Source organism: Protopterus annectens, chromosome 8.part0 (genome assembly GCF_019279795.1).
Source record: "Protopterus annectens isolate FY-2018-M chromosome 8.part0, PAN1.0, whole genome shotgun sequence".
NCBI classification, from domain to species: domain Eukaryota; kingdom Metazoa; phylum Chordata; order Ceratodontiformes; family Protopteridae; genus Protopterus; species Protopterus annectens.
Genome location: NC_056741.1, coordinates 1,236,976,107 through 1,236,999,045, shown reverse-complemented (window position 1 = coordinate 1,236,999,045; position 22,939 = coordinate 1,236,976,107). Strand labels below are relative to the sequence as shown.

The following is a 22,939-nucleotide window of genomic DNA, read 5'->3' as shown; positions in this document are numbered from 1 at the left end:
AAGAAGGGGAGTAAGGACATTTGGAGCCTTTCTAGCCTTATTATTAAAGCATGGAACAAGGTTTCAGAAATAGATTTGAACAGGAGAAGAAATGCCTTGATCGACTTGCTTAGGAGCAGTCAGAAATTGCTTCTACTTTCAGTGAAAAACTGTTGTGGTGGTTCGCTACCAACCCAGAATTCCATCTGTGCAGTCGGCATGTAAAGCTAGAGCAAGTGCCTGTAAGAAAGTTTGGGATATGAATTAGTGAGAGAAAGTATTATGAAACAACCTTATACATGTAATAGTTAAGGAAGGGAGTGAGACTTGGAAGGGAAGGGAAAAGAAAAATCCAACCATATTATATAAGGGACAAAGGTCAGTACAGTCCTCTCAGAGAAAATAACACTACATTCATAGAAAGTTTAACATTAGATGCAGTATTTGAAATATTTGTCATTATAAATGATGACAAGAACTACTTTATTCTCATCCTGTTTTATAGATAGCAAACAGTAACAAAGACAATAAGGCCTAAAAATCCGGAACTATCATTATCTATATAAACATAAGTAGCAGCCAGTTAAAGAAATGCAGTTGTGAAAAATAAAATGGATGCTATAGCTTATTCCAGTACTCAGTACTAACTAGTTGATCCCCTAAACCACTATAAAGCATAAACTAACCTAGCAATCAGATAAAATCCACAGAAATAAACAAGCCTACGTAAATTTGTAGAAAACAGAGAAAATATAGAGAACTGCACATAAAACGACAACACATCAGTCACATGTATGCAATGTAGGTAGCTTAACAAGTTTAGAAAATATATGTCAACATATATACTTCTACTGGTTATATGATCCTGGGACTTACATACAACTGGCAACACACCTGACTATGAGGATACATTTTTATTCAGGGATAATTTACATGGCAACCAGGAGGAAACTATGCTCTGGCATAGAGTTTCAAATGAACAAGTTAAAACCCCAACCCATTTTTCAGTGCAAGATCTTAACTGGCATAACTTAGACTCATGAAAGTTTAGGCTGTTACTTACCTGTCCATGCAAGAAGCCTAAATAACACCATCTTGCAATGGAATTACAAATGACTTGGTGGTCACTATGAAATAGGTTTCATTGCTGAAACACAGTGAAAGAAAGGTGGCTGGAAGAGCATTCCAGCCACCTATAAGAAGGAATCAGAAGGCCAAGGCTGGAGGTGTAACTGTTTTTATGAGAGAGGATATTCTATTTTCGGATCTAATCTTCTTTCACAAAACAAATAATGGAAATTATGAAGCCATAATTATAATATAGGTAGACAATGCTCTATTAGAAATAGAACACCCTTGACTTTTCCATGATTCACTGTACATGCTGGATCATTTAGTAAACGTCTTGGTTAGTGACATGGATTTATCAAGAACATCAAGAAGTCCCTTGAGCGCTCTTCTACTCAAAGATTTTTTTTTTTGGCTCAGAATCTGGTCTATATTGTTGACACCACTACTAGAGGAAAATATACACAAGATATTTGTGAACAAAGCCTACATTAAAGCAACATTTGTACTATACCCTGTTTTGTGTGGAGTGTCCATGTAATAATCAAAGCCACTGTTGTTAAATATTCATGTCTATGTGAATATTAGTGAAAAGAGAAATTTTAGACCAGCCAATTTAAAAACTGATTAAAACTGGGCCAAAAAACATATGAAAAACTGATGTGGTAGGACAGACTTGCAGATTAGCAAAATTCTAAAATGTGGGTTACCACTAAAAATTAAATATGTTTCTTTCAAGCCTTATTACATCAGTCAGTCAGGCCAAACAGCATGAAGTCAACCTGTCCACTTCTATCTCAGATTAAAAAATTGCAAATTAGACTGAAATGGTTGAAACGTATCCATTCACCTAGCAACAGAGGTTATACCGTTCACACTTGAAACAAACAGTGTAAAACACCTTCTATGGAAATGGCACCAGATTAAATTCAGCTGGAGACATTCTGGGTATTTATGAAAGAAAATCAATAATACTTTTGGGGAAGCCAGTAAATGTAATCCTTACTTCAAAATTCTGCAGTTGCTTGTCATTGCTCGTATATATTCCAAGTATCAGAAAAGTTATGGAACTGTATTCCATACAAAGCCCTAAAGGTGCCAAAAGAGAAGTGGATCAGTTGCCTCTATTTATTCATCAGTCAGTTAATCTGCTAAAGGTGTAGTCCCAGTACAGTACAAGAAACATTTAATTATAACCCTGTCTAAAAAAAAAAAAAAAAAAAAAAAAAAGTGTGGGCGTGAATAATGTGAAAAATTAGACGCAACAAAATTTTGTCATTTTCAGATGAAATCACATAAAATCTCATATTAAACACCCTGCAGGAAAAAAAAATGTAAGCACTACGTTACAATAACATTTGTCAACATGCTTAGAATTTGGTAGGTCCACAGGTTCTCTAAACCATATTTTCTATAACTGTGTACACCATGAAAGGTTTGCAGACAGATCCATCTCTATAGATTATTCAAATACTTTTAATAAAGAGGGCCATAATCTCCAAACTGAAAAGTTTTACAATCTAGGGCTTCCTGATAAGCGTAACAGAAAGATTGGGAGGGACTTAAGTTGAAAGTGGAACAAAGCACTGAAGACTATACCTTAGCTGCCCAGAATGTCACAGACTTTCTAGATTTTTGTCTCATATTTTCCTTCTGTTTTTCAAAAAAAAAAAATTGTTTTTTTTTTCTGGAAAATTATTGAGGTTTGAAGTCATTAAATAACAACAGACATTTGAGTTTCAGGCTTTATTTCCTTCAGAAAATGCATGCTAATGTAAAACCTGTTATTCTAGGAACTTTCTGAGTTTATAAGAGTAATATATATATATATATATATATATATATATATATATATAAAAAGCTGCGCTTTATTCTTGTTTCCTTACTATTTTTAACTCCAGAAATCCTACACTAAGAGGCTGAAAGGCATATTGGAGGGCTACCTTAGGAGCAGGAACCAAGTATTCCAAGTAGCAGCCCAGGGCGAAATTTTAGGTTCATAGGTTCATAGATTCATAGGTAGGTACTAGGCTATCGGCCCAAGGGCCTACGTAAGCCTAGCTAGCAAGGTTCCATAGCTTACGCGACCCAAGAAAGTTATTTTCCTGTGCCATTGTCCAGCAGAGACACAGAAGTGATCCCCGGGGTGTATTTCCTATTTCCCATCCACTCATCAAGATTTTTCTTGAAGAGTGCTAATGAAGAACTTTGCTTGACATAGATGGGTAGCTTGTTCCAGAGTATAGGAAGTCTCTGGAACAGGAATCTATCCCTCCAGCATGTCCTGTTTATTGTGGTGACAAGGTTTAGGTCTCTAGAATGTGTAGCTCAGAGGGCTTGGGATTTCTTTAGGTGTAGCATGTCCAACAGCTCTGGGTTTGACATAGCTTTATATGTTAGGCAGAGATCATCTCGGAGTAGGCAATATACTATGGAGTAAAGCTGGAGTTTTTTGAGGCGGTCACTGTAGGGCATTTGTTTGAGGCCAGTAATCCTCTTTGTGAGGTACTTCTGTGGCCTTTCCACTTATTTAAAAATCTATTTGTTGGCTATTACTATCATTAAATTATTTTATGCCCTTTACAATGAATATAGTAGATAGGCAAAAATCTAAAGTGATCAAATGGAGACTACAGTGTCAAAGAAAGCATTGGAAGTCAGTATATGAATACATATGAATCATCTGTTTCTGAATGACAAAAAAGCACAAATCCTTAGTCATTGAGAAACAATAATGTATTTTTCAGTGTCGGCTCATTTTTTAATATATATTTTAGTTGTGTTGAGATGGACATGTTAAATCTACAGGTTAGTTATACCCTAAAGTTAGTTTTTAGTTAGTTTAATGGGTTAGAATTAGATATCTTTTATCAGTAATGTTTTCCAACTACCTAGTTGTGTATAGTGTTTTATTAATTTTTTTTATTTTTTTAATAAATGAGTTTTGTTTTTAGTGGCTTGATATTGATAGAAAAGGATTTGTGAAGGGAAGTATAGGTGTATTTTATACATGAAGTTAATTATTTTTATATACTAAAGTAACTGGGAAATGTGGTTTGTAGTTTACTTTATCCTTTGTCTAAAAGCAGCAAAAGAAACTGTAGATGTGGTTCTGCAGGGTTTGTTTAATATGATCTAAGGCATTTGGAGAACATGTGCATCTGTCCTGTTTTACATACGCAGTTTGTTAGGTTTTATTTTAATTTTGGGCAAGTAATACAATTATGATTGGCATAGGTGGAATTCTAGCTTTGATAATGTACCAAGAATTAGATAAACTGATGGTGTTCTAAGAAAAGATAAACTGATTATGATAAGCCATTAGTGTAGATAAAAGATACCTACACAGACTACTGGATACATGTTATTTTTTTTTTCCTGTGTACTAACAGAGTAATATAATATTTCACATTGCATGTACATGTACATGCATGTGCATGCACACACACACACAGACACACACACACACACACACACACACACACACACACACACACACACACACACACAAACAGAAACAAAACATTGTTTAAGACAATTGTTGTGTTAATAAATTATCTTTCAGTAATACATATGAATTATCCTTTTCTCCTAGTGTTGACATGACTTCTGGTGTTTATATTATGTTAAGAGGAATGCTGAGGTGCCCCCCCCCCCAAAAAAAAAAAATTAACACTAAAGCAAAACACTGAAAAGGTGCAAATCACACAAGATCAGTGTTTTCTGAAACAAAGGTTTATACATTATTTTATAATATATAAAATAGAGCGAGAGCAGGAAAGGACTAGCCAGTGACAGAGAAAGAAAGAGAGAGAGAGACTGATGGCCACTGCCAAAGTCTTGCACAACAAGCAATTAAAAGTAGCCCATTTTATTAAGGCATCCAAAAGACAAAATAGACCAATTTTGCCTAACTCAGCAATTCACTGTGAGTAAAAACCCCCACAATAATTTTGAATATTTTAAAGAACAATGTAGCATGCAGTTGCTACAGTCACTAGAAACACGTGGAGCAATACAGTATTCATGTTTGACAGCAAATACAATACCAGCTTTTAAAAGCCAGTATTCACTAAACAGCTATCAGGATAGTGGATGTCCGATCGCTCCCCCCAACACTTTAGGCCCAGGACAGTTGCCCCTCTTTCCCCACCCTAACTATGCTACTAACAGAAAAAAAGAGCATTGCATTTGTGGTCAAACTTGAGTACTGTAAAGCTGTGTGTGTGTGGTCTAAACTGACTATAGCAACTACTTGCTACATTGTAGTAAGCATTTAGGTACATTTTAAAAGGAAAAAACTAAAATAATTTTTTTTTTTAAACTGAAACCTGACTGGTGTAGTGCTCCATGCAGGATATAAAGTGTAATAACTGCTTGCTACATTTATAGTGAGCAGTTTGCTATTGTTTAAAAGTGAAAAGATTTTATTTTAAACTAAAACCTGCAGTTTTCTTCTTCTCAATAAGAGGTAGTGATGACCTGTGTACCATGTACCATAAGGCATCCAATGTACAATCCTATGTGCAAGTTTAGGAATTTCTAAAAATATCACATATATTCTACATCAAAACTATTTTGTCTGCATAATCAAGTCAAAAGGCAGAAGCAGTGAGACTGCTTGATTTTATAAATGTTCCGGTCTCAGGACTGTGGTGCAGATGTGAGTTTATCCTTCAGCACAGCCATTCATTTCTTCATCTTTTGATCATATAAAGTAATACAATACAGTAATAAGTATAACTAGAAACTAATCTGTACCATTGAAAAGTGAGCACCTATTCTAAAAAAAACTCCATTCACACCCACTAGTGTGGTGTCATTGGCTTTGTACAGTAACAGTTTGCTAGTAACTAAAAGAAATCCTGTTGTTCTTTATTTATTTTGAATTTGTTAACCAGAATAAAGACAATAGATGCATGACAGTATATGCAGATTGTATATAATTCCATGTATATATTGTATTCCATCAGTTAGAATGGATAAAGGAAAACATAATATATACATACATTATCTACAGAGGGAATACGAAGAGCTTGGGGGTGTTGAAAGAATCATGATGAAAATAGAGTCAAAGCAAACAATTTAGAGGTAGTGGGGTAGAAAGAGGTTAAGTTATATCACCAGGGAGAGAGAGAGAGAGAGAGAAAGAAAGAAAGCGGTTTCATTTTACTTCCCTTGTAATGTGCTTTTAGTTCCAATTAGAAGTTGGGGTAAGAGGAATGATCTTTAAGAAAAGAGAATAGATATTTTTGACCAGGGTCTGACAAAGCATGGTTTGCACCCTGAAGCTTAGATTGGGTAATTTGGAGGAAATTACTTGAGTGGACTAGTTAAGACTTAAGGTTATATATTGGTGCAAACTTAGTTTGGATGCTAGTGGGGGAAGATCTCATTCTTAAGTTTAAGCAGCTGAGAGGCAAGTAGAAAGTCATCACATTGTTTCACAGGTAGCCAATACGTTTTATCAATGTTTTTGCAGTGATGTCTATTTCCAGGGCAGAGAGTGATGAACCTCCATATAACATCTGAGATGGTTTGAATGGTCGATGTGTTTATTTTTGATGTTGTATTAATTAGCTTAGACACTAAGATACCTTTATCTGTTGCATTCCTACAGGGTTTGAAAAGAAAATGGAAGATCCTATTAGCCCAGAAACGAAGAATGTTGATATGTGCACGAGCACATGTGCGTGCATGTGTAGTCAAGGTGGAAATGGAAATTTAGGAACGGTTCCAACCAAATCTTTGGTATTTGAATTTAGTGATGTTTTCAGTACTGTTATTCAGGTAAACAATGATTTGTAGAGGTTTGGAAATAGAAGGTTGCTCCTCGGTACAAGGCAAAAGCTTTGTTTTTATTCTAAAGGAGTTAAGCAATAACTGCTCATCACTGACCCATTAAATGAGGACATAAAAATCAGCCTGAAGTTTGGGTTCAAGAGAGAAGAGTAGAATAGGGCCATGCCATCAGCATAAAGGAGGAGAGGAAGGTGAGATAAATCAAGAGGGAATATGTTAATATAGATGGAAAACAGGAGAGATGCCAGAATAGATTTTGGGGCAGATGCCTTTCTGCAGGGGATTTGATTGAGATGTTGATACACTGAAATTCACTGAGAAGTGGTGGTTATAGAGGTAGATTTTGAACCAGGACAGTGTGCCATTGCTAATCCCTATTTTGGCAAGATGGTCTAGGAGAACTGTGTGATCAACAAGATTAAAGGCTCTGATGAGGTCAATAAAAAAGCCTCCAGCAATTAGGTGTTTGTCCATTCTAAAAAGAATGCTATCAGTGAGTCATAGATTCACAGAATCATAGCAGGTTACTAGGCTAGTGGCCCTAGAGCCTTTTCAAGCCTAACCATGTTAATCCCAAGTATTGTTTTTTTTGGGTAGTTCACAGAATAATTTTATGAACAGAGCAGGTCTGTGATCAACTCCAGCTACCCCTGTCCATGAGAGACATGGGTGCCACCCCAGGGGTGAATTTGCAGTCTCCCATCCAGTTATCTAGGTTTCAATTGAACAGGGTCAGTAAGGAACTCTTTTATGTGAATAGTAAATCTGTTCCAGAGATGTGGCAGTCTCTAGGAGACATATCTGTCTCTCCAGCATGTTCTATTAATGTCACAGGCTCGGTTGAGATCCCTAGAGTGAGTGACTCTTCTGCCATCTGACTTGTTGATGTGTAGCATTTCCATTAGGGCAGGGTCAGAGATTGCCCTATAGACCAGGCACAAGTTGCCTCTCAGCAGCCCATAAGATGCACAGTAAAGTGACAGGGCTTTCAGCCAGTAACGTAGATCATGGTTTGGAGTCCCTGTATTTTCTTAATGAGAATCCTCTGAGGTCTCTCCAGCTGCTACAAGTGTCTGGTAAGGTACATGCAAAAGGGTGCATTATACACGATTAGTGGTCTGATGGGGGTCAAGTACAGTGGAGGTATAACATCCCTTGACCTGGATGTTATGCTCTTGCTTATGAGGTGCATTACATAGAAGGCTTTCCTTACCACTGTGGAAACTTGGTAGTCAAAGTTCAGATTGCTATCAACATGTGTTCCCAAGTCTTGCACTACTGGGTTGGAACTCAGGAGGGTGCTAACGGTATTGTAATTTGCAGGGAATTCCATTTTGCCAAAAGGAGTAATGCATTTTGTTTGCATTTAGTTTTAGACCATGGCTTTGGCACCAATAATATGTTTGTGCTAGCTTTTCTGTTGACATCACTAGGGACTAAGTGATTGTTCCCAGTTTGCAATCATCAGCAAACTTGGTGAGCCAGAATCTGTCTACTTTTTTGATTATGTCAAAAGCCTTGGCAAGGTTGAGGAAGGCTGTGTGCACTGTCATATTTTCACCCATGGCTTTGGTGACATTCTCAAAGAAGTCTACCAGGTTTAATAAGCATACTCTCCCCTTAATGAAGCCAAGCTGGGTTGGGTCCAGCATTTGGAGGTTGCCTATGTCCTTGTTGTTAAGGTCCATGATAATTCTTTCCATGGGCTTGCAGATGAGGCTGGTTAGACTTATGGGTCTGTAGTTCCCAGGGTCAGTTGATGGCCCCCCTTTGTGCAGGGGAATTAAACATAGCCAGTTCTCAAGCTATGCTTAAAGAGAACACCAAGTGAGTCTGCTAGGTCTCATTTTAGATTGTTTGGTAAACAACCTGGAATATTATCTGGTCCCACTGAGGCTGTGTTTTCGGCCTTGGCAAGTGCAGAGATGACCTGTTCTCTAGAGATAGTAGGCAGAGGACTGGTGTCAGGTATTCTTTGCGATATGGTAGGTGGGGATAGGGGAGGTGACGTTTACGCTGAATCTGTCAGCCAGCAGGTTGGAGATATCTTCTGGTTTAGTATGAGTGATCCCATCTACAACCAGTTTGGCACATAGCTGGACATTCCCTTTTGGACTTCAGATGTAGTTAAATGCCTTATGGTTATCCTTGGTTAGAGATGTGATTTTAATTTTGTAGTTTGCTTTAGAAGACTTTACAAGATTTCTGATTTTCTTGTTTAGGCTTAGGAGGGAACTCTTCCTCTGCAGAGTGATATCCCTCTTGCTTTTGGACAACAGTTTCTTCCTCTTGTTATATCATCTGTGGTTTGTTTTTAAGGGAAGACCTAGTTTTATTTGGGTCAGGTACAGCAGAGTTTATGCAGTTGCTTAAGGGTTTGTACAGGGTTTGAAGACTGGTAGAGATGGGTGAAGGCTGCCAGCCTAGTCAAATAGAATTTGGTACATAATCCTGTCATTTGTAAATACTGTGAAATGTTGAAATGCAGGCTTGTTTCTTAAATGAAAAAATATGTTGAACCTAAAACAATGTAGCAACATTGCCCTCTGTTGTAAATAAAGCTAAGTCAAGCATTTCTTGTTGGTCCTTTGAAATTAAAATTACTTTATATCTGTTCCTTTGAAGTTAGAATTTGGAGTCGATGAGTCTGGAGTAAGCATCCTGCCTATTGTTTTAAGGCTAAAGTGAATGACCAGAATTTACATGTGGAATGTCCTTTATTGCTCCAAGTGTAAAATAATGTAAACGCAGTTTCTGTCAGCCTGGGAACAACAGGAAAGTGTAAAAGATGATGTAATGTTTAGAAGAACTGGAGTTTCAATTTAAACAATGAGAACCAGAGATTATTAAGCATTTTTTCTTGATATCCAACTCACAGCACTGCCTTATGCTCTCTTTATGTAAGTGGTATGTTAGAACTGTGTTTTCTCCTAGAAGTAGCCAGGAATTATAAAGATTAGACTAAGCGTTTTTCTGTGAAGTCAGAACTGTACTACTGATTTATAAGTATTTCTGTGTGATCGCTAAACTCTTTTGACTAGCACTGTGTAGCAGAAAGTATTATCTTGTGGTTTTAATCATTTATTATTAAATATTTTAAAACCTTTTAACTGTGGCTGGTTTGTGTAGAGATAAGTTAAGCTCTAGAGTACATTGCATATTTATAGAGTTTATTGTACAAAGCCACTCTAATAAGCCTTGACTGATAAATCATAGTTACCAATTGGATAATAATATTGCACAGTAATAACTGGGCACCCTTTTAAGGGCCTTTGGGTAGCTGATAATATTAGCTGGGTGGTGGCAGTAATTACTACCGTATAATCTGGGTAAAAGGGGCACAGCTGGAGAACCTGTGCCAGCCTTCCTCAGGAGTGTCTGTGTGGTTGTATAAATGTATCTCAAAGTGTGTGTTTCAGCTACTTGGGCAGGGACATGAAGCACTGGTTGGACAGAGAGGGTGCTGGAGATCTTAGTTTGCCCAGCTAGGCTGAGATCTGGACCATATAGCTGTGCCAGTGGGGAGTCTAATTGGGGACCTGGGGAGCAAGGGAGCAACCAGCCCCAGACTGACTGTGATCTCTGTGTGCTCTTAAGGGAAATTGCACTTCACTGTGTGTATTTGTTATCTTTCTCCTTATATATGAGACGCCCTCTCTGGTGTTAGTGGTGAGGATTGAGGCTCCTTGATTGCTGGGCCAGGGCATGGGCATCACACAGGGTATTTGCTTACACTTCTGCATAGTAATCTTTGATGTCTGAGATTGCAGGAAGTATGAAGCTTTTTATACCATTCCTTTGTAGGCTGTAGTTAACTTTGGTGTCACTTCCAGTAGTTACTTCAAATGAGACTCATCTGTGTTCTGACCTAATCAGGGAGGGCATCATGCATGGGGAAGTACAGTGACCTCCCCACCCATGTTGGTGAGTACTATGTCCAGAACATTACAGCTCCTAGTGGGGGTGCAGACTATCTGTTCCAGAGCATTTGTGTTAAAGTCCAGGAACCTCTGAGTGAGTGTGTTTTCACTCATGTATATCCCAAGTCTATGGAAGGATAGTTAAATCTCACTTGACTAAGGTGTTGGGCTTTATGGTGAAGGATTCTGGTAAAATCAAGGTATGCAGCGTGCTTATCCTGGTTCATTGTGGGGATCTATAGTTAGCAATGATGTGGTATGGTCCTTTGCCAATTGTTAATTGGACATGGAGTGGGTCAAGAGAGTCGTGCTGTTTGACCAGTCTCAAAGTGTATTTGGTTTTAATGAAGATGGATACACATACACCTCCACCATTGGTTGCTTCATGCTCATATTTAGGTCTGAATGTGTGGAAGGCATTGTAGCCTTGCGCAGCCATGGTGATCTCAGTGGCCTTGAACCATGTCTTGATAACTGCACAGATGTTAGCATCCTCCAATGTGAGGAATGCTTCTAGGGAATGCAGTTTTATGTTTAAACTTCTAGCATTAAGCAGCATGACCATGAGCTTGTCTCAATTATATTTTGTTACATTGGAAAATGTATTGTTTTGATATTGCCTAAAAAGGCACTATGGGGAAGGCAAGGGCCTTTGCCAGTATCCAAAAGCCTAGGGGAGACAGGTGCAGACCATCTCTAGCAAAGCAGCGAGGTCTGTCTACCATATTCTCTCAGGCTGAGAGATACTGAATCCCCCTGGACTGACACCAAAAGCTAAGCCAATTGTTGAAATCAATCATTTTTTTTATACTGTGGTATCATCCTGGGTAAAGGAAAGATACTGCTTAGGACTTGGGACATACCTGTCTTGGACTCATAATCAGAGAGTTCAGTCATATCTCTCTTCATATAGTCCATAGAGGTACACTGCAATTTATTCACTCCAACACGGACTATGACAGAGTCATAACAGTACTTGTTGAGTGACTTGAGTGCATGCATGATTTGTTGGATCCTGGCACATGATAGGCAGCTGACCGTGATCTTCTTGTCCAGTCTAGTGAGGGGAACATCTGTGTGTCTCACTATGGAGTCCCCTGTGACCAAGAAATTTCATGTATTTTACATTAGGGGCTGATTTGTTGAGCTATAAGTGTGTGTGTTATGATTACTTTTTGCTTAGTGGTAAGTGTGGGTGGTATGCATTTGGGAGGTCTCTGTTTTTTGGTAGACATTTATTGAGTACCTCCACATATGACTTTGCATAAGAGGTAAAGCATGTGTGCTGACAACCTGCTTGATGTCTAGTTTGTTTTTACATGAGAGAACTGACTCCAATTCCACAGTGTATGTGCATTTAACATAGGGTATTAGTTTGCTTTAGGAGTAAATGGTTGTCAGTATACATGAAGCAATTGCTACATTGCTTCAAGATGCCCATATCAATCAAGCTGGCAGGAGAAATGATGGGAAACTGCCAACCCATTGTGGCATGATTTTTCTGAATGTGGTATTTCGGAAGGAAGTGGGCTGGAATTAGGAAATTGTCTTAACTAGTGGGCTAGTTTGAATTAGAGTAGCAAAGGCAGTGAGTGTATAGTAGGTTGTGGATAATAAGTGTGAAAGCGCTGCTTAGAGCACAACTGAGTTGCCCTTTGCTCATCAGGGAAGCTTGTGGAGGGGTCTAGTGGAAGGTCTCTAGAGAAAAATAATGTTCCCAGGCATATGCATCTATACAGGGCACTGTTAAACCTTGCTGTGCAGTGAGCAGCAACAAGCAAATGTGATGCTTGTATACATGCGAATTTAAACAGTTTTTAACACAACTACCAATGGGAAACCCCCAATCTGAGCCTTTCTACAGCAATCCCCAACTCAAATGAGCCCTGAGCTACACATTTCTGCCACAAAGGTGCAGGGAGGCTCTTTTAATGTAAGATTGCTGATTTAAAGGCACAATTATACCAAACAGTCTAGATTTAGCAGGTCTGAATCTAGCCTATGCTATGTGAGGCAAGGAAAAACAATATATAGACAAGAAGGAGTAGGACAGAGTCACAAAGGTCAAAGTGAGAGTGTTTAATAGTATACTATTAGATGGCATGTGGTGATACCACCCTCTGCACAAAGTGGTAGCTCTTTGAGCAGCTGTTAACAGTGGGAGACTATGGACAGTGTTTCTTTGTAGGATTTTAAACTGGAGAGGTTTGCTTATATGCAAGCACAGTGAGGCTTTTATACCAGCAGTATGAAAGACTTTTAAAAAGTTAAACCCTCAGACCAATCAGATAAAAACACAATAAGCTTTCAACCAGTAGTTTCCAACCTGGATGGGTTGAATTCAGCTCTTTCCTCTGACCAAACTGCAAAAGAACACTCAATGTAAAATGAACTGATTTTGAGCGCAAGTGCAGTAACAAATGCTTTACAACAGAAGTCAGAATTCCTGCAATATGAAGAATCCTGGGAAATAAGTTCACTAACCCTAGAGAAATGTTCACAACACACAAAAACTTCAAAGCTTAGAAATATTTTGGCATACTTAAGAGAACTTTGGCAAACTCATAACATCTTTTGCTGAGGTTACGAAATATCAGAGTACTGTTAAAACAATCTAAGGATAAGTACAGTAACAAACAGATGGAGTTTCTTTAACATGTGCAGGCTGAAAAACAGTGATAAGTTCAACAAATCAATAAGTGCAGCAACGAAGGGTTAGATAGCACTGAAACAGGCCAACTGCAAAAAAATAGTTACATTAGCTTTGCAGGTTCTGATGGTTTTAGAAGCAATCCATCTTGTAGTCACAGGTGCCAAGTTAGGAACAAGGAAGCTCTGAATAAATGAGCCAAATGCCAGAGGCTCTAAGATAGCTGAGAATGTACAGCAACTGGGGCAAAATGCATCTGCTTGGATGCACAGCAGCAAAGTCCACTCAAATATCTCCCAACATGGCCCAGTTGATGGATATTCATGAGAATACCAAGAGGAAGCTCTTCAGTTTTCATTAAGTAACTGGGCACTATAAGCAAAACCTAAATCTGCTGAGCTCATGTTATCCATGGTGTTCAATTCCAACATCTTATAAAAAACAACAAACATAAGCATGGAGATTTAATTTAAAAGTGAGGAAAGATGACAAGGGTGAAAGTAATACAATAAATTTGGTTTGCAATAGTACAAGTTGAAGTCTGAGCAAAATTAAACAAATGAACATGACAGAATAAAATTTTGCACAAGACTGACTGAGGAATTAGTGGAGAAAAAATAAATGCTTAAATAAGATCCAAAGCTTTCCCAAAAGATATGTAAATGGACAGAAAATAAATGCTTAAATAAGATCTAAAGCTTTCCCAAAAGGTATGTAAATGGACAGAAAAGAAATGCTTAAATAAGATGTAAAGCTTTCCCAAAAGTTATGTAAATGGACAAACACCAAAGGGACATGCCATGTTTCTAAGATGTGCTGTATCAAGGAACCTCTCCTCAGGCTTTATCTAATGAATCACTGGCTGAGAACTAAAATATGAAGAAAGATGCTGCACCCATGTCCACAGTACAGCAATGCAGAACAGCTGTTCATAAGGGTAGCAGCTATATGGGCAGTGTTCAATACTTTTAAAATACATCATCAAACCCTTCTGACTTCAGCTGGTTGCACTTAGTTAAAACTACTTTTCAGCTCTCTTTCACTGCATATACAAACAAAACAGTATGCTATATAAATTATTGATTTGGTTTGTTAAAGTTCTGCAAGCTAAAAAGGTATTGTTGGAGTCTTACGTAAAGGTATTTAAGAAGTCACAGCGTGCAACTGGTGCTTTGTCAATAACCGGATACATATCTCTCAACTGTCAGGATTTTCACAAAATGTCCAGATTTTTTCATCATTTTTGGGCAGTTCCTCAAAAAATGTGTAGATCTCTGACAAAAGTTTCAGGACTGAAATCATTAAATAATGACAAACGTTGAGTTTCAGACTTCCTACCCTTCAGAAAACACATGCTGATGAAAAATCAGTTTTTTTCTAGCAACTTTCTAAATCCATAAGGGTAATATTTAAAACCTGTCCCTATTTTAAGGCCATTGCCATGCCCTCCATTATTTGTGGCTTTGTGCAGCTTTCTTGTAATAAGAGGTTAAAAAGCACATCTGGACAGAATCTTTTGCTTTACGTGTACCTATTAGGCAATGAGCCCATCATGAGAGCAATAATCTGAAGGCTTTACGTGGACTGAAAGTAAGAGTAGGCCGTACTTTAAAACACCAGCAGAATTTTACAATATCTCCAGTGAGATAAGTGGTAGCCTCAGTATAATCTCTAGATGTTTTACCTAACTTTCCCCTTCATAGAACTTTTCCACTTTTCATAACTTAACCAAAGTAAATAAAATACAAAAGAGGTAGCACAAGAAACCCTTGAGATATTTGCATCAGTTTTCCCATAGGGCACTACTGCTGATGTTCAGTGAGCAAGAAACACATAATCTGCATGGCTGTCAATCATATATTATTTGCATATGGAGTTCACTTGTCAGAAACACAGGCCACACCCACATCTGCACACTCCCACCTTGGAGGACATGTCCACACTGATACAGTCCATCCGGAGCGGGGGGGGGGGGGGGCACAAGAGACACATTTCACCATGACTGGATCAAAAGCCTTGCTGTTTTTGAGAAAGAAGTTGGTACTGGTTCTGTACTGAGTGAGTTATAAGTAAAGCAACTTATCTAAAATCTTTCCTAGAGTATGGAGTGTAATACAAGGGTTGCACATGTGCTTCAGTGAATTTATGATATGGTTTCTGCAGTGATAAATAAACCATGGGTGAAGGTTGTCAATACCTGGTAGCCTATCAAGTTTAATCTGTTTGACCAGTGGGTAGATGTGTGAGGATGATAATTCTGAAGTAGAAAAGGGGGCTGTATGGAAGGATGGTGGAGGTGGCAAAGTTAGTTTGGAACTGGCTAGAGTAATAGATGGGATGTTTGCTCAAATGAGAAAGGAAATCTGAGAGAACATGAAGATGATGTAGAATTCGTGGAGGGAAGGTTATATTGCTTGCTTGACTAGGTGAAGTGTTGCCTGTTTATGGTATTGGGAAGCTAATGCCTGTCATGGAGTTGTAAAAGAGCTTAAAGCTTATAGGTTAGCCAGTTATTCATTTATATAGTCTTTGCATTACCAGGAAGCATGAATTTTGCAGGTCAGTCAGTACAGAGGTGAGTAATTCTGCAGCAATGTCCTTGGCACCTGTTCATTCTGCAAACCTACTGTCATAGAGATGGGAAGCCTGCGACGCAAGCTTCAGGTATGCCCAGTGCTGTACTGTATACTGAAAAGAAAGTTCACAATTGGACAATTCACATGCAGTTATAAGAATGAGAGTTTAAATACTGGGGGATCTTGCACCCATACTATTTTTGGGGGGACAGTCAGAAAGTTAATCTGGGCTAGCCTGGCACAGAGTTGCCAAATGACTGAGAAATTATTCCTTGAAGATAAAGGACTGCTAACATTAGTTTAGAATGAGATAAAACAAGATTTGTGTAAAAATCAATAATGCTGTGCTAATCAGATTAGATTATTCTCATGTCTCCAATTAGTGTATTTGACAAAAGAACTACATTGTAAAAGACTTGCAAGTCAGTCCATTTAATTTTTTGATCATAGAAAATAAAACTGTGCAAAGCTATGTGCTTTGGTCTGTGGTTTCTTGTAATTCTAACAAAGGCATGACAGATTGATGGAAGCAGTAGGTGTTCAATGAAGCAGCTAAATAACATAACAACCTTTAGTAGAGTGTGAATCTACTGTATGGATAAACTGCACTTCTTTGCTTTCCAGATCAGTTATGCCTCATCTGTTGTAACACTTAGCAACAAGCAAGAGTTTCCATCCTTTTTCCGTACAATTCCGAGTGATGATTTTCAGTCACTTGGCCTTGCCAGATTACTGACATACTTTTCCTGGACATGGGTAGGCATTTTGGCTGAGGAGACAAACTACGGGCAGGCAGGCAGTCAGATGCTTAAGGAGGAAATAGTAAAAGCTGGTGCTTGCTTTGCTTTCTTTGAGACTATTCCTATTACATTCTCTCCTACAAAAGCTAATTTCCTAATTAATATGCTTAAACAGTCCTCAACAAATGTAATAGTAGTATTTTCAACCGATGCCAGCTTCTATCCTCTTGTTGAAGCTATTAGTAGAAATAAGATAACTGGCAAAGTTTGGGTAGCGAGTGATGGCTGGTCAACATCTTCGTTACTTAATAAGAATGACCTTCTGGGCACTTTACATGGAACCCTTGCATTTTCTATTGCAAATGGCTACATACCAAAGTTTAAGGAGTACCTTTATAACATCAATCCAATGAAATCTCCAGAGGATATATTTCTTAAAATGTTCTGGGAAACACTTTTTGGCTGTGAGTGGAAAAGTGACAGATATAACCAGTCAAGCAGCAGTATCAAAGAAGAAAGTAAATTCTGTAAAGGAGATGAAAACCTAGAAAAAGAAAGCAGTCTTTTCTTCAATGAAAATAATATCCGAAATGCTTATAATGTCTATAATGCCGTGTATGCTCTTGCCCACTCAGTACACAGTCTGTATTCGTGCAAGCCTCCAAGTGGGCCCTTTGTGAATGGATCATGTCTGGACATAATGGACTTCAAGCCATGGCAAGTATGTCTGTGTTTTATTCATCTTTCTCTCCTTCTTTACTTAAAACCAAACACTGCACTGCTAGCTGTCTAACGTGCAAAGCCATGCCTGAACATTTTGAAAACATAACATGGATTTTTTTCCCTTAAATGAATTGATCGTAACTTTTTAAATACTTCCATAGATAGCTCTTAAAGACTTAAAGAATTATGCCATTTTCTGCAAAGGGGCATGCCTTACCCCTATTTTTTAAAGTCCTCAACTTCAGGTTAAGAGGCAACAATCTGGGACTGTCCAGGGTGCCAGATGTCCTGGCTACACCTCAGGGTCCATCACTGATCTTGGCCACTTACAACTTGCAAGCATATCACTCTACAAAGAAGAAAGCCAGCATAATACATACCAGCTTAGAACAGCACACAGGCTCAGGTGTTCTGAGCAGTAACTATAAGCCATTAAATCATGGGCACACTATATATTTTTGTTTATTTGCTGTCCACAAGTTTAATACAGTTTATAAATATGAGTTTGCCTTAAGTGGATTATTGTTATTGCCCTTACTTTCTGCAACACTTAGCAACAAGTTTAAAGTCACTAACATTTTAGCTCAAGTAAACATTTTTTTATGAAAACTCTAATACCAATCACAAAATGAGATATAAACTAAAAATACCAATAAATGTGTAATGCATGCAATACTAACAATAGACGTACTGGAGAGATACAAGACACAAACTCCATAAAATAACTAGATAAGAGAGTATATTACTACCACGGGTTATTTTATTCTTCTCTACAGCTTGTACACTACCTTTGGAAAGTTCATTTTCAGACAACTGTTGGAGGTGAGATGTATTTTGATGCAAGTGGAAATCCTCCTGCTATTTATGATATTGTAAACTGGAAGAAAACTGAAAGAGGAGCCCTTCTGTTTTCTAAAGTTGGACACTTTGACTTCAGTTCTCCCATGGAACAGAGCCTCATAGTAAACAAGAGTTCTATTCAGTGGAATGGAGATTACACAGAGGTGGGAATATTCACTGTTATATTATTCTTTTATTTTCAGTAGTAGTTGCACTGCAAACACTCCTGGCCAAAACATGATTTGATACCAAATTATGTCTTCTTAATTATAAACATGTATTATTCCAGAACCGGAACCTGTAATTTCAGATGCTAATTCTTCCTGCACTCAACATTAGACAATAGCATGAAGATTTGGAAACATCAGTGATGGACTTGTAAACTTTTTTTGTTTTTTACATAATAATAATAATAACAACAACAATGAAAGCATACTGCAGCACATTTTTGGTGTTATTCAGAGGAGGTCCAATATTTGTTAGCCTAGGAGGATATGATCGACAGACCACACTGCCTTGCCTGGGATGGTCTCCATCTGTCCTCTGTAAGGTTTCTATTACTGGCCTTGTCCACTCACATAGTGCCTTTTTGTAGGCAATGCCCACCTGATAAACCTCCAACATAAAACAAGCAAAGGAAAAAATGAAGGTGTTACTGATCAATGCTAGGAGCCTAAACAAGAAACTACAATCCTTACAAGCTCTTCTTACCCTGGAAGTCACTGATATCTGTGTGGTGACTGAGACATGGGTTAAAATAGTGGACAGCACTCCAGCTGTTCAGGGCTATAACACCTTCCACACTTTTACATGATCTACTACGCAGAAGGGGAAAAAATGTGGAAGTGTATCAATGTACATCCAAGAGAAACTCACATCAAGACTGGTAAAGCAACATGATTTGATAGAGCTTACGTACTGACATAAAAACAAAACTAGTGAAAACAAAAAAGAGAGCGGATTTGTAGAACTAAACTCCTTTATTGGTAAGCGCTTTCATTGGCAAAAGGTAAGCCAACTTCTTCAGACCATCAAAAAATATAGCGCTTACCAATAAAGGAGTTTAGTTCTACAAATCCGCTCTCTTTTTTGTTTTCACAATGATTTGATAGAGCTTCTTCATGTCCAAATAACCATCAGAAAGGTCCTGTACCATACATTAGCTAGTCATAGAACTCCCTCCATGGTAAAGGAAAGCCACAACACCTATCCACAGGAATGAATAGTTGTGTAAAATCTTACCAAAACCATATATGTCCTTCTTTTCTATGTTACAGTATTCTTTACATGTGGGTTGTATTCTACCCTACAACCTGACATCTGGCCAGTATACAAAAGCTTCAAGCTACTGCCAGTACGTGGGACGTTGCACGTCTGCTTTGACAACATCAGCCATAAAAGGACATCCGCACATACCATTCTCAGAACTAGAATGCCCCATGAGAAACAGGAGTCCTAAGGAAAACAATATGTCATCCAAGAAAGAAAGATGCAGAGGGAAAGGCAGGAGGGACAGAATATTGCAACATAGAAAAGAAAGATATCTATGGTTATGGTAAGATTTTACACAAGTATTCTATGTCTTAGATTCTATGTTTTAGATAAATTAATTAAATTCATTTATTTAAGAAGGTTAATTGATTGAATTATTGGTTGCAGTATTTTAATTGGATGGTTTATAGTATTTATAAAGGAAGATTTGTTTGATATATCTGTTTTTCTGATGGAATCTATTTGACGAAAGCACTGAATAAAATATCTTATGCTAAAGCAGTTATTAGTTTGTTCTTTGTAGCTGCCAGTGGTTTTCTATGTTCATCTATTCATTGTTGCAATATTCTTTACATATGGGAGAGTGCCATAGCTTAAATGGAACCTAGGGAGGAGGAAGGAACAGAAGAAGGCTGCAAGAAGACGACTCTATAAACCCATGAAGAATAGCCCTTGCAAACTCTGTTCTGGACCTAGAAATAGAGTCCAACTTGGAATGTTTAGTAAAAGTGTGCATAGAAGACCAAGTAGCAGCCTCCAAAATGGAGTTAGTTTCCAGATCCTTAAAGAAAGCCCCTGAGGAAGCCACAGATCTAGTTGAATGGCCCCTGACAAAAGTAGCCAAAGTCTTACCTTGGGAATCATAGCAAAAGGTAATAGCTTTAGAAATCCAGGAAAAAATAGTCTGTTTAGAAATAGGTAAACCCAATATGACTTCATAATAGCTTTAGTCTTGTCCAAGTAAAATCTAAGTTGCCTGTGCACATCTAATGTATGCCAAATTATTGCACTGGAGGACTGAGGAGAAGGGAAGAGGGTAGGTAGTGGGATAGATTGATTAAGAGACAAGTCATTCACTACCTTAGACATAAAAGAGGGATTAGGTCACATGGGAACTCTGTCCTTTTGGAAAACCAAAAAGGGTGGAGATGTCATTATGGCCTGTAACTCAGAGACCCTCTTAGCAGAAGTCAAGGCAACCAGGAGCACAGTTTTCCAGCTGCAAAACGTCAGCGAAGCAGAACCTCTGGGCTCAAAGGGGGGCAGAGTCAGCTTTTCCAGAACATAATTAAGGTCCCAAGGGGGGGGGGGGGCTGTTTTCCTTGAGGGCTTAATAACTAGGATGACTTTAAGAAAAAGCTTGACTTCCAGTCTGGAAGCTAAAGGAGGTGACAATGGTAGGCAAGCAGAAAGAGCAGAGCAGTGGACTTTCACAGAAGAATATGATAAGCCACTTTTAAGAAGCTCACATAGGTAGGAAAGCACAACAAGAATGTCCACAATAAATGGATATAGATTTCTTTTAAGACACCAGATAAAAAATGTTCTCCATTTGGAAATATAAGATTTTCTTGTATTGGGTTTCCTGGCCTCCTGGAAAACCCCAAGCACGTCTTGAGAATAAAGGTGCCTGAAAGGGATCAGAAGTCGATCACCCACAAGGTCAGTTGTAATGTTAATAGATGTGGATGAAGTAAGGATCCCTTGTCCTGTGTGAGGAGATCCATTTGGTGATGCAACTTGTGGTGATAGCCCTTAGCTAACTGCAGAAGAAGAGGGAAACAATACTGTCTTGGCCAAAAGGGAGTCACCAACAAGATTTTTGGTTTGTCCTGCTGAATCTTCAGCACTACTTTCTGTATGAGAGGAAAGGGGGGGCTGCATAAAGAAACATCCACTTCCATGAGAAAGAAAAGGCATCCACATTCCAAGCCAGAGGATGTGGGGTCCTGGCACAAAAGAGAGGAAGTCATCCATTCTGAGGGGAGGAAAAATTGATCCAGATGTGGAGTGCCTCAAAGATGAATCAGATCCAAGAACACAAACCTGAGAAGAATCCATTCATGGAACTGTGTCATGGTCCTGATTAATGTGTCTGCCGCAACATTTTGAGCAGATGGAAGATAAACAGTATGAGCAGTGACCTTGTACTGAATGGCTAGCTCCCATGCCTTCATTGCCAGCCTGCACAGAATGTAAGATTTGGTTCCCCCCTGTTTATGTACCACAGGACAGTAGTGTTGTCTGTAAGGATTTTCAGAGAACCTGGTTGAAAAAGAGGGTGGAAAATTTGTAAATCTATGAGCACAGCCCTCATTTCCCTGATGTTGATGCACCCTCTCCTCTGAGATAGAGACCACTGACCCTAAACTTTTCTGGAAGCAAATGTTGACTCCAGCCCATACCTGAAGCATGTGTAAAGAACAGTTGAGTAGGCTGGGGAAGAAGAAGAGGAAGACTTGGATTAAAAGTAAACTGTTGAATCCACCAAAGGATCTCTGATTTCAGACATGGGGGAAGTAGAATCATGGCATCTAGTGGATTGAGCATGCTGGGACCAAGTAGTCTTTAGAAACCACTGAAACTTTCTCATGTGGAGTTTTGCAAAGGGCAGCCATAAATCCTAGGAGTCTCAGGAACTCCTTGGCTGAGCTGGCTGAAAGAGTCAGGAGGCTCCCTAAGAACTGAATGAGAAATAGAACCTTGTCTGTTGGTAGAAAGACCATCATCAGGTCTGTCCTGAACCTGTACCCTAAGAAAATGTGACCCTAAAATGGAGTCAAACTAGATTTTTTGAAATTGATGGTGAAGCCTAGGTTTTGAAGGAGATGAATGGCCTTCTGTAGATTTAGAGACAAGAGAGTGAAGTCATTTGCAAGGAAAAGAAGGTTGTCCAGGTAGGGATAAACCTGAATACCCTGGCCCCTCAGAAAGGCAGTGGCAGGAGTCCGGCACATTGTGAAGACATCTGGGGCAGTGGAAAGACCAAAAGGCAAGGCAGAAAATTGAAAGTGTAAAGAACCCACAGGGAAACATAAACATGTTCTGTATAGAGGATGGATAGGGATATGCAAGTAGGCATCTTTGAGATCCAGAGAATCCATGAAGGCCTGAGGTGAAATTAGAGGAAAAACTGTCTGCATGAAGGTGTTCAATTGGGAAATATCTAGAATTGGTCTCCAAGAACCATCTTTTCTTGAAACCAGAAACATTCTTGAGTAAAAACCTTGCCTCTCTGATCCCAAGAAACAGGCTGTATGGTGTCCTGAAACCTCAATTAAGAAAGAATGTTGAGAAAGAATGTCTGGAAAAAGCTACATCTGACTGGAGGGGGGCTATGGAATACCCATATAAAGATGGAGATTCTTC

The 22,939-nt window shown here is 38.6% G+C and overlaps 1 protein-coding gene across 1 annotated transcript in view; it reads left to right on the top strand.

Moving 5' to 3' along the window:
- The window catches only part of LOC122808444 (extracellular calcium-sensing receptor-like), a 193,940-nt gene that overhangs the window by 56,347 nt on the left and 114,654 nt on the right, over positions 1-22,939 (top strand). The window contains exons 3-4 of the mRNA XM_044079407.1: positions 16,620-17,456; positions 18,235-18,462. Coding sequence (XP_043935342.1) covers positions 16,620-17,456; positions 18,235-18,462 — 1,065 coding nt within the window. The remainder of the gene's footprint in view (positions 1-16,619; positions 17,457-18,234; positions 18,463-22,939) is intronic.